The sequence below is a fragment of the Martes martes genome (assembly GCF_963455335.1).
Source record: "Martes martes genome assembly, chromosome: 2".
NCBI classification, from domain to species: Eukaryota; Metazoa; Chordata; class Mammalia; order Carnivora; family Mustelidae; genus Martes; species Martes martes.
Window position 1 is genome coordinate 193,630,071 of NC_137889.1, and position 14,085 is coordinate 193,644,155.

At 36.5% G+C, this 14,085-nt stretch overlaps 1 protein-coding gene across 1 annotated transcript in view; it reads right to left on the minus strand.

Moving 5' to 3' along the window:
* Nucleotides 1-3,251: 3,251 nt before the first annotated feature.
* TMPRSS11F (transmembrane serine protease 11F) overlaps nucleotides 3,252-14,085 on the minus strand; it is a 73,578-nt gene continuing 62,744 nt past the window's right edge. Inside the window, exons 8-10 of the mRNA XM_080796898.1 lie at nucleotides 12,408-12,667; nucleotides 10,295-10,437; nucleotides 3,252-5,515 (exon numbers count right to left, since the gene is read on the minus strand). Of these exons, the coding sequence (XP_080653024.1) occupies nucleotides 5,357-5,515; nucleotides 10,295-10,437; nucleotides 12,408-12,667 (562 nt within the window). The 3' untranslated portion in view covers nucleotides 3,252-5,356. The remainder of the gene's footprint in view (nucleotides 5,516-10,294; nucleotides 10,438-12,407; nucleotides 12,668-14,085) is intronic.

Genomic DNA, 14,085 nt, shown 5'->3' on the forward strand with positions numbered 1-14,085 from the left:
GGGTGTGGTGAAAAAACAATGAATACTGTTATGCTGAAAATAAAAAAATAAAAAAAAATAAAAAAAACAATACAGATGATGAAAGGTGGTGATTAAAACTATTAAGAAGGAAGTCCCATACATTTATGAAATTTCTCTTTCTGAACATATTTGAAAAGGGGGCAGCTGAACATCATTTACAGAGAATACCTAGGTTTTGGGGGTGGAAAGAGAAGGACATCTGACAGAATGATCTCTTTATCTGTGAAACTATACTTTTAAATAAAATGTGGGAGATAGATTCTGTCAATGGAATGAAATGCATAAAAATAGAACTTCACAGGAAATCTATGACAACTGATTAGGATTCTCTTTATTGCATAGTTTTGTTACTCAAATTTTTTTTAAATAATCCAAAATATAGACTAAAATATTACAAAGTAGAGTATTTAAAATATGCTCTGTTAAATGCTCACTTTGGACTAATTTTGATATTTTCCATAGTCAACTACATAATAACTTTTAAAAGGTTTCGAGTAGGAAAAAGAAATGTTCCCAGTAGATTGATTATAGAGTTCTCCAATATATTATAGTAAAATATGCTTTGGATTATAATCATTCTTATTTTTTTAGATTTTATTTGTTTATTTATTTTTTTGAGACAGAGAAAGAGAGAGAGGGTACGCAGGTGGGGGGAGGGAGAGGGACAAGCACACTACGCTGAGGGGGGACTTGATCTCATACAGTGGAGTACTTGATCTCATGACCCTGAGATCATGACCTGAACTGAAATCATAAGGCATGCAGGTGCCCCTGGATTATAATCATTCTTAAAGCCATCAAATAAAAAACAATTTCATTTGCCTATTTTTCTTTTTTCAGTAAATTAACATTAATAATTATACATAGGAGTTGTATTTATATTATTTCTTTTCAAGCAAATGATATACACAATTTCAACAAAACAATAGTATTTGCAAAATATACAAAGCAACAGTATTGATAAATGAAAATGGTAACATTGTATAAAAACTTAATGACTATCTTAGGGGAAGTTTGACATCAACTGTGCTGATACCAGTATCCAGTAATATGCTTTGCACTTTTCAAACAGGTTTTAAACATTCTCTGACTTTTGGATGTTATTATTCACAGGAAAGTTTCATAAACATCATGAGGTAGTTAAATGAATGTTCCATTTCACAGATTGAAAGCAGTAGGAAGCAAAATTTTGTTTTTTTAATTGTATGATGTGATTGCATTGCTCTCATCTCTTATTAACTATAGTTAAAACTTTAAGGCAAGGAAAATATTGAAACCTGTAAAAGGATGTTTATTGTATTTACAAAAACAGCTTAATCAAAAATTTTAATTTGCTGCATTTTAATGGGCTTTATGTAGTTTTATCTGCTTATAAAATAAATTTTCTAGTGTGGCAGTAAAAAGACCAAAGAGAAAAACAGACATTTGCTATATTAGTAGAATTCAAAATCTTTTGTTGGTCCTCATTTAAAAATAGTACAGATTTTTAATTTATGCCATATTTAGGCTTTAAATTACTGCCAATTTAACTAGTTCTACAGCTTTGCCTCATTAAAATTATCCCCAGGTGTAGTTGGATATACTTTTAAGTGGTGGTGTTTGTCTCAATTATAGAACTGTTTTGGTCCAGTGATACTTTGTTGAAAACCATGTGAATTTGATTTATCTCACCTTTTCTTTCCTTTCCTTTCCTTTCCTTTCCTTTCCTTTCCTTTCCTTTCCTTTCCTTTCCTTTCCTTTCCTTTCCTTTCCTTTCCTTTCCTTTCCTTTCCTTTCCTTCTTTCTTTCTTTCTTTCTTTCTTTCTTTCTTTCTTTCTTTCTTTCTTTCTTTCTTTCTTTCCTTTCTTTCTTTCTCTTTCTTTTTGGAAGGAGAAACAGTGGATTGGCAACAATCTAATTCCAGTGACTTCTAGAACTGCAGTGTTCCTGGCTAGTGACATCTCCATAACTCAGATGAGAGTGGTGAGGAGAAGATGAGACTAGCCAAGGCCTATTTCATTTTCATGACTTCATGAGGGGATGACTTAGACATATCCCCTCTCCCTCAAACAAACATATTAACAAAGTGACATATATATTCAGTTGAAAAGGGTAGATTCCCATTAAGGTATTTTTGTTCTTATTGTTGAATTATGAATTTCATTGAGAGTTGGTTAAACACTGCAAAAATTTTGGTCCAGTCTTGGACCAAATCTTGCTCTATCATTAAAAACTAATGCTTTAGTTCTCATGGCACCCCAATTCCATCAGGATTCTGCAGGGATTATGTGCCGTATTATGTTTACTGTCCGCTTAATGAATTTGACCTGTCTTTTAAAGCAATGCATCAAACAAATTGTAGTTTTTGTGTTTGTTTGTTTGTTTTAAATATGCCAGTATTACTGTAACATTTACAACACAGGAAGCAAAACCAAGTTTGCTTTTTTTTATGCACAATATTTTTGCTAAATTCACAAGGCAATACTATTGATAAATAAAAATATCAACACCGTAAAAAAAAAAAAGCCCCTTTTTACAGTCTAAATATATTTGCACCATCGTCTGTACTGGTAACAGTTTACAATGATACACTTAGCATTTTTTAGCAGGCTTTAAACATTCTTTGACTTTTCAATTTATTATTCAATTGGAAAGCCTCACAACAATGCCATGAGGTAGATCATTTAATGTCCCATTTGGTAGGTGGAAAACATGAGGTAAAAGAAACTTGTGCAAGGACACGCAGTTCATATGGGGCAGAGCCAAAACATGAGATAACATCACTCAACATGTCAGATATCAAACGAAAAATAGGACATATAAATCACGTTTTAAAAATGTACTTTTCCAAAAATAAATCTACTTTTCCATTTTTCAGATTACTTATGGCCTTCTGCTTTTATTTTTCTCATTTGTGTTAAAATGTTATTGAATTGAATTGAGCATTGAATTATTTAAATCAGTGTATAGTTTCACACGTACTTAACAAAAAATCTATCAGCCTTATGAAATGTAAATATAGTTACACAAAAGCACATATTCATTGTTATAGAACTTACATAGCAGAAATTTATTTATTTTGTAGACAGATTTTTTTTTCCTGTTTCTACCAAAGACTGAATTTACCTTTTATATAAAAAGGTCTGCCTTCAATCAGACACATCTTAAATTTGCTAAATATTGTCCAGAAAGCCTTGGATATTTTTCTGCATATAAAAGGAAGTGTAAACATTTGTTTTTTTCTGATTTTTCTATTGATATTTAGTTAATAGTAGTCATCAACTCAGAAATTTGGTGACATTTTCTTTTTAAAAGGAAAGTGTACATGGATGACCTTTTTTAATTATATCTTAATATTAAGACGTAAATAACAACTAGGACATTTTTAAGGTTGTATTTATCTTGTTTGCATATATTGCAGCTAAATTCACATACATAGAAATTAACAAAACTGTCATTAAAAAAACAGAAAGGTTAGATTTTTCTCTGATAAATTGGAACAAATCTAGCACTTGAGATCTCACATCTGCACCTTGAAGATGAATACTGCTACATGTCTCTAGTCACAACCCTGGTGACAGATGACCACGCAGCTGCAGCTGTGCCTATGAGCAGACACAGTCCCAAATATACTGAGATATCAAAAATGATTCTGAAAATCTAGTAGATCATTTAAGGTTTTCTTAAAAATTTTTTACAGTGTAATTTAAGCATTCTGAAACTAATTACATGATTCTAAGGAAGGGACAGTTTTAAAAAAGTATATTGGTTTATGGAGTCCAAGGTACATTAATAATAATTCATAGTAAGTAGTCCATATTGAGATACTGTGTGCAGACAGTGTTCCAAGTGCTTTACTTTCATGAATGCATTTAATCCTCATAACAACCATATGAGGTAGGTACTATTTTTATTCCTATTGTAGAGATGAGAGTGCTAATGCACAGAGCTGTTAAGAAACCTGTGCAAGGGGGCACCTGGGTGGCTCAGTGGGTTAAGCCTCTGCCTTCGGCTCAGGTCATGGTCCCAGGGTTCTAGGATTGAGCCCCACATCCAGACTCTCTGCTCAGCAGGGAGCAGGCTTCCCCCTTCCTCTTTGCCTACCTCTCTGCCTACTTGTGATATCTCTCTCTCTGTCAAATAAATAAATAAAATCTTAAAAAAAAAAAAAAAAGAACCCTGTGCAAGGACACACAGTTCATATGGGGCAGAGCCAATATTTAAGCTTGGGCAGCCTGGTTCCAAAGCCTGTGCTCTCTACCACTAGACTCTGGGCTATATTTAAGCCCCAATGTCATTCACTCATTTGACAAATTAAATTAATTTATCTTAAAGCTCACAGAAGCTTTCCTTTCCTCCATATACAGGAAACATCCATGTTGTGCTTAATATATACGAGGTACTATCCTAAGTGCTTATACGAATCAGTTCTCCTGACATGATAGATATCTGACCTATCAGAGAGCTAAAGACTTACAGAGGTACCAGTTACCATCTGCTGATGTAGAAATTTCTAAATAAATAATTGGATAGCTCATTCCACCGAAAATCTGAGAAGTGTTTTCGCTGCTGTTAATCTTTTGAAAGCAACTCTGCTAGCCTATGTCCCATCTTTTTATCTTTCTCATACACATGGAAGAATGCTCCCAAGTTTCTTCTTTTTCCTTCTTTCTGGTTTAACTTCATTTGATATATGAATGGCAAGATGCTGTTAAAGAATAAATCAGAAATGTTTCTTAACAATACAACATGCTTCCTGAAGCTAGTTTTTGCATATATAACAATATTAACAGTAAGTTCAGATATACTCAAACATGTTTTAAGTGGCAACTCTTCTTGTTAATGATAATCCTTTGTATTATTATTCACAAACCCTGGTTGGAGTTCCAGTTATATTGTAAATCTGTGTTTCTCCATTCCAGCCATTGAATGTCCAGCTATCAGTCCCAGAATGTTGAAACTCTGAATTCTCAGGGAGTGATATTTTGCAACAAGAGTTACAGGTGCTCCAGGTACAGTAGGTTTTTGGCAGCCCAGCAGCTCCTCATATCCTGTGAAAAGTGATGTTCTTTGTCTTCCATTGGGGGAAACCATTTATAAATACTGATCTTATTAATAAGTATCACAGTTTCTCTTCTGAGTGAGGAGTTGGTGTTATTGCCGTTTGCTGTGTCTTCCTCCCTCAGGGTAGAGAAAGAGCTCAGTCACTTGTATGCAAAGACCACCTTGTGATACTAGATTGGTCTGAGTCAGAGGATTTCTTGACATCCAGAAAAACCACTGATCCAAACCACATGATTATAAATAATATACAATATGCAGTCATTTCAGCTTCGTGTGCCATGGACAATTCACACTAGATACCAGTCTTGGAGGCAATCCATTCTCGATACTGAGTCACTCTGGTGTAAACCCCAGGTTTTTTGGGAAGAGCACATGATTGTCCCCAACTTACTATACCAACTAAGTACCAGATGTCATGATTATCATAAACCAGCGGTCCACCAGAATCACCCTTGAAAAAAAAAAACACAAAAATATATTTAAAATTATTAACTCTAATTTAATTTAGGAGGAAGGTCATTACAATCCTCTCTCTTCCACAGGGAAAAAAAAAAAAGGAAATTAGTACATGGTATAGGCATCTAGATTAGAGATAGGTTATATAATGTTTCTCTGAATTGAGATACAATTTTGTCCTAAACATTAAAGTGCATTGTTTCCCAGAAAGACTAAACCTCATTCACATGGAATTTTTACGTTATTTCTGGTTCAACATTCTTAGATTTTTTTTGTTAGTTTGATTAGACACTTCATGCATGGTTTAGTAAGTACGTATATAAAATATTAAATATGAAGTTAACATTTGCAAGAATAGGTGAAAGGTTTTGATGATGTCTGAATATTGTTAGGTAGACTCTATATTATTGATTGATTCTTGGTCTCCTTGTCTTTCATGCCCCTAATTCTAATTTATGCTTGCTTGCTTAATTTTATATAAGCCCCTTTAAATCTGTTTGGAACAAGGACAATTATGTAAATAAACAGATACACATGTAGAGGTTGAAAAAGTAGTCTTAGTAGTTGAACTGTCAGGTTTCAGGACTAGCTCTATTAATTATGGACTGTGTGACTTAGGATAAGATACTTAACTTCTCTGTGCCCCTTCTACCTCATTCATTTGTTCTTTTATCAACTATCTATTGAGTTCCAATTATGTGTCCCAGGCATTTTGAAGGGCATTCAGGATTCAATGATGACTGAAAGTGAATGGTCCCCATACTCATAAACTTGAAGTTTAGGTTATAAAAACATTAAACAAACCCATGAATAAATGCAAAGTGACAGCTATGATAAATGCTAAGGAAACATACATAAGGGAATGTGACTGGTCAGGGAGGTCAAGAAAGTTTTTCTTGATGAGATGTAATTGAGTTGATATCTAAATGATTTAACCATGAAAAGGAAGGTGGTGACATAACATGTTCTAGGCAGAGCAAACGACACTACAAATGCTCTGTAGAATGGAGGAGACTGGTATATGCAAAAGTCTGGGGAATAAAAAGGGGGACTGAAGAGAAGACAGCAAGGGGGCAAGTGGTGTGTGATGAAGCCGGAGAAGTCAGGAGACTAGCTCTTGAGGAACCCTGTGGATCTTTCTTAGAAGTTATATTTTCTATCTTAAGAAAGAAGGTAAGCCACTGAAGTGTTTTAAGGATTTTGACATGATCAGATTAGCACCTTATTAGAAATCATCCTGGCTTTCATTTGGCTAATGCAGTAAAGGAGCATAAGCGTGAATATAAGGAAATTAGCTAGATGTCTAATTCCTTTGAGGGAGCGGTAAGGAAAAAGTAGGGAAAGGGGAGCAAGAGATGACAGTGATATTTAAGGAGGTAAAATCCTTGGGATTAGGTAATCAATTGGGTAAGGGGTAGGGAAAGAAAGCTAGAGTGCCTTCTATCTGGGGCTGAACAGAATTAAAGGAGATGTTGTTCTTAGAGACGAAGAAAGAAAATCAGGTGGGGAGGCAGAAAAGCAAAATCAGGTGTACCATTCTGAATTTGAGATACCTTTGAAATGTCCAAGGGGAGTTGCCAAGTAGGAGTTGAATATGTAAGTCTGGAGATCAAAGGGGAGGTTGGGACTAAAAGTATAAATTTGTGAATTATCCGTCAAAGGATGGTTTTTGGAGCTAAGGAAGAAAGTCAGATCTTTTAGAGAGAAAGTATAGCATAAAAAGAGGAGCAGAGACAGAATAGATCAAAATTTAATGGCTAGGATTAAGAGAATGAACTTGAAAAGAAAGGAAAGAGAAAAAGCAGAGATGTAAGATGAAAATCATTACAAGCCAAGGAAGACAAGAAAGAGGGAGAGGTAATCATTATTAAATGGTGCTAAGAGGTGGGGGGAAAAAAAAGAATAGGACAAAATTAACAAGACAGTAAACAAGTATTGGAGAGGGTGTGGAGAAAGGGGAACCCTCTTACACTGTTGGTGGGAATGCGAGTTGGTGCAGCCACTTTGGAAAACAGTGTGGAGATTCCTTAAGAAATTAAAAATAGAGCTACCCTATGACCCTGCAATTGCACTATTGGGTATTTACCCCAACAATACAGATGTAATGAAAAGAAGGGCCATCTGTACCCCAATGTTCATAGCAGCAATGGCCACGGTCGCCAAACTGTGGAAAGAACCAAGATGACCTTCAACGGACAAATGGATAAAGAAGATATGGTCCATATATACAATGGAGTATTATGCCTCCATCAGAAAGGATGAATACCCAACTTTTATATCAACATGGACGGGACTGGAAGAGATTATGCTGAGTGAAATAAGTCAAGCAGAGAGAGTCAAGTATCGTATGGTTTTACTTACTTGTGGAGCATAAGGAATAACATGGAGGACATGGGGAGATGGAGAGAAAAAGTGAGTTGGGGGAAATCAGAGGTGGAGACAAAGCATGAGAGACTGTGGACTTGAGAAACAAACTGAGGCTTTTGAAGGGGAGGGGGGGTGGGGGGATAGGTGAGCCTGGTGGTGGGTATTATGGAGGGCACATATTGCATGGAGCAGAGTGTGGCGCATAAACAATGAATTTTGGAATACTGAAAAAGAAATAAGATAAAATGAAATGGAAAAAATACATTTATTGGAGGTCATGGGGGGGTCAGTGGAAACCTCAGGAAGAGCTATTTTGATGAATTGATAGGGCAGAAACCATATTGAGATGGTTTAAAGGGAGGTGAGAAAATTGAGATAATGGGTATGGACATTTCCCCCAATATTTCATAGTAAAGAGATAAGATATGGTGCTGGTTGGAGGCATTATGGGTCAAGAAAAAGTTGTTGTTGTTTTTTCCACCTAACTTAAGAGAGATGAATAGAAAAGGATCTAGCTACAAGAGAAATGTTGACTATGAAAAGAGAGAAAATAATGTTAATGTAAACTTCCCCCAAAGGCCAAGAAGAACCTGAGCAGAGAAGGGATCAGCCTTAGAAAATAGGTTACTTTTCTGTTGTGACCTAAGCTGAAGGTGGATGAAATGGGTTCAAATGAAGGTAGGTCTGCCTGCTTGGTGCTAGGAAGATGAGGAAATTCTCTGCTTATGACTTACATTCTTCTTTGAAAACTGGAAAACAAAATCATCAGTTGAGAACAAAAAGGTAAAAAAACCCCACAGAAATTAGGGAAAGTGGAAAATGTTGGGAATATCCAGAGAAAGGTGGATTTGAAAAAAACAAACAAAAATAGTATGATTGTCCCTTTTATTATCTAGAACCTACTATAGTAGAACCAATGTGTTCTGTTGTATTTTTTCCAGGAGCATTTGACTTCATAGGTGTAGGCAGAGAGAGAGAGAGATTAAATAAGTTCTTCCAGCTTTGGGACTTTGTCAGACAGAAACACTGAAAAGAGAGATCGACAAGAAAACTTGAAATATTACAGAAGTGTTCAGAAAATGATTAATAGTGAAATCTAAGTTGGACAAATTGACAGTGGAAGAAAGGATTAATGGAACATGATAAGGCAAGGAAGCAATGGTCTGTAGATCCTTATGAAGTTGAAGATAAGTGATATTTTATTCAGCCAAAAGATTTTTGTGCCAGTCACTGTGTTAGCTCTTGGTAATACAGTGGTAAATCAAATCGACACCTCCTCAAAATCTGTGCCTTCATGCAATTTATATTCTAGTTTAGTGGGAGAAACAATCAACCATCTAAATAAAATATATTTTAGGGGCACCTGGGTGTCTCAGTGGGTTAAAGCCTCTGCCTTCAGCTCAGGTCATGATCTCAGGGTCCTGGGATCAAGCCCCACATTGGGCTGTCTGCTCAGCAGAGAGCCTGCTTCCCCCTCTCTCTCTGTCTGCCTCTCTGCCTACTTGTGATCTCTCTCTGTCAAATAAATAAATAAAATTTTAAAAAATATATATTGTATACTGGATGGTGATAAAAGCTAAAAGGCAAAATAAAACAATGAAAGGATTCAATCTACATATGTGTGGCATGTATGTTTGGGGGTGAGGACTGGTAGGTTGGGGTGTAACAGAGAGTGTGGCCTAGGGAGCAGGAATCGTTTGAAATGCAAGCAGGAAGGATTGAAGATAATTGTTAAATAGGAAGATTTGGGGAATTAGTATTTTTGGAGATGCAACAATTTTTGGTGACAAGGCTCAAGATGTGACCCTAGAAATAGTGACTGAGAAGAAGTGCAGACCAATGGGGGTTAGCAGGTCTAGTAACTGAGAGTCCAGCATTTCAATGGGTCTGTGTTAGTACTGCAGTCTTGGGATGGAGAGGAAGTGTGTTTCAGGTGTCAAGGTCATTGAAGAGGGGTAGGGACAAAGAGAGAGACTTGGAGGCCAGGGGATGAAAACACCATGCAAGAGAGATGATGCCAAAGCTGAATAAAGTGGTTTTCAGAGGACAGGTTTCTCTGTCTTCTGTTTCCAATTTTGTTAAAAAAAAAAAAAATAACAGAAGAGTAATTGTTTGAACCAGAAATAGGGAGCAATAGACTTTAATCTCCTAATTTATAAAATAGGCATAACAGTACCTCTTCAATTTCACTATAGTAAATGAAATAATATATATAATGTGCTTAGCACTTGGCTTGGCCTACATAAACACTCAATACAAGAATTTTTAATATTATGATTATTAAATAAACTGAATTCTTAGTGAAATAAGTGACTTTTTTTCCTCACCTAGGGGAAATATATGCCAAATTTAGAAATAGCTAATGGAAATTTTCTTTTCCAAGTTTTGACCTTGACTTTGGACTTACTTTACATGCATCTACTTTTCCTTCCATGAATCCAGCACACAGCATTCCTGAAGTGATCAAGCCATCATATACATCCTTCCTATTACACACATCAGTGCTTATGGTTTCCACCCTGGCTTGCCGAAGTTTATTTTGTGTGGGTCCTATTACACAAGCAAACATACACATACAAACTTTTTTGAATATAACTGTATCTAAAACATGGAAAACACATATGTTGTATATTCCTAGGAACAAAAACACAAAAACAAAAGAATATAAACATTAATTATAATTCCTTATTGCCTACTTTATGTTCTGTATGATAAATGCCTAAATGCAAGGAACTATAAACATACATCCCCCAATACTATATCATATTTGTGAATCTTCAAGTTATTAGAACCCCTACAATTATATGTAATAGTGTGCGTATACACTTTTTTTCTGTGAAGAGAGGGTTCATTCCATTCACCTTGACCAACTGGTACCCTTTTCTGTATATGGAAATCAAGGCTAAGGGAAGTACATTTGTTTTCTGAGATAGTCAAGAAGAAACCAGTGCATGAGCTGCACAGAGCTATTTGCCCTATTCTGTGCTATGTGCATTATTTAGGGGTGCCTTGAAGCTTGGGAAACAACCACTGCCCAAGATATGCCAGCAATCTGATGCCATTACAGAGCAAGGCTGGTGGTTATGGGAAGGAAGGAAGTAGCTTAGGACTCCAGAACAAAACCATTGGTGAGTAGTCCTAAACTAGTGATAAGGACAGAGAACAAGAAAGGAGACTTTTAGCAACATCTCACAAAGTCCAGTTGGACATGCATGGGGCATTTGGGAAATTTTACGCATGATAGAGTTTTGTCAAGTAAAGAAAAGCCAGGGGCACCTGAGTGGCTTTGTTGGTTAAATGTCTGTCTTCAGCTTAGGTCATGATCTCAGGGTCCTGGGATCCAGCCCTGCATCCGGGTCCCCGCTCAGCAGGGAGTCTGTTTCTCCTTCTCCCTCTTCACCAACCCCCTGCTTGTGCTCTCTCTCTCTCTCTCAAATAAATAAATAAAATCTTTAAAAATAAACAAAAGCAAAGAAAAAAAAAGCCAGATTAAGATATATTAGCGTTTGTCTCTTACTTTCTTCAGGATGATCTTTGATAGAACCTTAAACATTTCTTATTTCCCACTTTAAAACATTCAGCTACTCTCTCTCTTTAGAGTGGAATGAGCTAATAACTAAAAATTTTCAGTTCTAGTCTTTCATTTATAAAACGTGTTTCTTTCAACCACCCAGGAACTGAGACAGATGAAAATAAATATATGTTAAATTAACTAACCCAAATGAAGATTCTCAAAACATTCACAAAACACTTTCACATTTATAATCATCAGAAATCCTCATTAAAATGGGGAAACATTTAGACAAAAGAGAGAGAGAGAGAGAGAGAGAGAGAGAAGGAGAAAAAAGGAAAGAAGAGAAAGGAAAAAAAAAGAAAAGAAAAGCAAAAAGAAAAAAGCTATCACTGGGTGCCTCAGTGGCTCAGTCAGTTAAGTTTCTGACTCAGGTTTCAGCTCAAGTCATGGTCTCAGTGTCGTTAGATCGAACCCTGTGTTGCCCTCTGTGCTTAGTGTGGAAACTGCTTGAGATTCTCTCTCTCTCTTTTTCCTTCTCTCCCTCCGCTTCTGCCCCTCCTCCCACTTGCATGCATACACTCTCTTTCCCTAAAATCAATCAATCAATCAATCAATCTTTTTTTAAAAAAGCTATCATTAAGATCGTGATCTGAACTGTATGCTAACTAGGAGTTTCTACATCTGGGAAATGTACAATTTAGAATCATTTACTCCCCTGTAGCCCCATAGTATTTTGTCCCTTTATTGTAGCACCTAAAACAGTCTGTTCTGTTCTTCTATATTAGCTTCTCCCCTTTCTCACCACTGCTATAATTAAGTGTGAACTCAACGAAAGAGACCTGATTCCTTCTCCTTTTCGAACCCACAGCTTCCAGTTCTACTCTGGGCCATATACACTGGAGACATCAACATTATTTTTATGAAAAGTTTGAAAGTGGATTCCCTAGGACAGCTCGTTAGAGCTCAAGACAAATTTGCACTAAGTGTATTAGTTTGAACTACTCACCATCATCTACAATGGATCCGAAGCCTGTGACAAATACACTTGTTTTAGGTGGCAACTTTATGGATGAATCTGGAAGGCAAACTCTCTGGACTATATTTGAAAACTCAACTCGAGTAGTAAGCTGAGCCAAAGCAATGTCATTTTCATTTGTTTCTCTGTGGTAGTTTTCATGAACAATAATTTTCCCCAGGCTTCGTTGCACTGCAGGTGGTGTTATCGTTGTACCAAAAGTAGCAATCCATTGACTTGGGTCTTTATTTCTGCAAAAAATGAAAGGGTCAGGTTTGTGATGTTTGAGGGCATCCTTTAAAAGAGACTGAGATCGTATTTCTTCCAACTATTGGGATTATGCTCCCGAAAGATCTCTAAACTCACAGTATCCTAGTCTTTCTTCCATTCTCTCTTGAATTTATTCCCATCCCCATCATACCACAATACTGATTTCTCTTATGAAGGTCACCAGTGATCTCTACTTTATCACACTCAGTGGCTGGTTCCTGTTAGGTCTGTTGTCACACAGAGGCTGCCCTGGACCTGCTGAGATGTGTACTTCAATCACTGTATCTTATATTCCTCACTAGATATTAATAAATTGACATTCCGGGTTTATTTATGTTACATTTATGTAAATAGAGGTCTGTCATAAACTAAAATGGAAGTCACTCTCCAAAACAAGTACTATATTAACCCCCCAAATCAGAAAGCCTTTAATTAGCGGAACTCAAGTTCCCCCAAGGCATAAGGCTAGTTATTCTGAGGACTGTAAATGTGTATAAGTGAATCTCTTTTTTCTTCTCTAGTGAGAGAGTGACAATCACCTTAAATTCCTTAGGTCATTCTCATTACACCTCTACACATAAAGAAAGGTGTAGCCACCTTGGAACAATTTGGGTGTTACCCTTGGAAGAATGGTCAAGATTCTCCTCATATTACCAAGAATAGTTTTCTCTGAAAGGGAATGTGAACAGTGCCACTGGCCAGGGCTTTACTCAGAGCTTTTGTCTTTTGAGAGTTTAAAAGAAACCTCAGGGAGGAAAGATGATGTGTGCTTGACCTCCTGGGGCAACGTGGTGCCTGGGTATGTCCATGCATGTAAATTAACACAGTTGAGTCTTAAAAACTATAACTGTGAAAGCCCAAGCATCACACTCTTACCAGGTCGTATAGGACCAGTCTTCAATACGGTGGGGACAGTGGGACAGGTGATAGGTCACTCCAGTCATCTACACACCTTTCTGGACCACACAGCACACATGGATTCTTGAAGGAATAGCTCCAAGAGTGATGCCCTTTATTTTTTTCTTATTTTTAAAGTGATGGCGGATGTTGACAGAGGGAGGATAGCCCTCTGTTAGAGGCCCTCTGCACCTAAGAGCAAAACTTAAGCCCGCATCCAACTGTGTATATTACTCAGGAGAAAAGAATAATAACAGAAGCAGCTGAATTTTCTCCTTGAGCATGTGAAAGGGTTTATACTTGTTATGTGTATAACAGTCAGTCCTTACACTAAAATAATTTATGATATAGTAGAAAAGATAATACTAGTGTCATGACAATATAGGAAAATATGTGCTAGGAACCAGGAGAGTGATACAAACCAAACATCATAAATATTGAGAAAAGAGAGAGGGGCGCACGTGGAGGGGGTGTAGAGCAAGCGTAATGCATTCAGAGGACA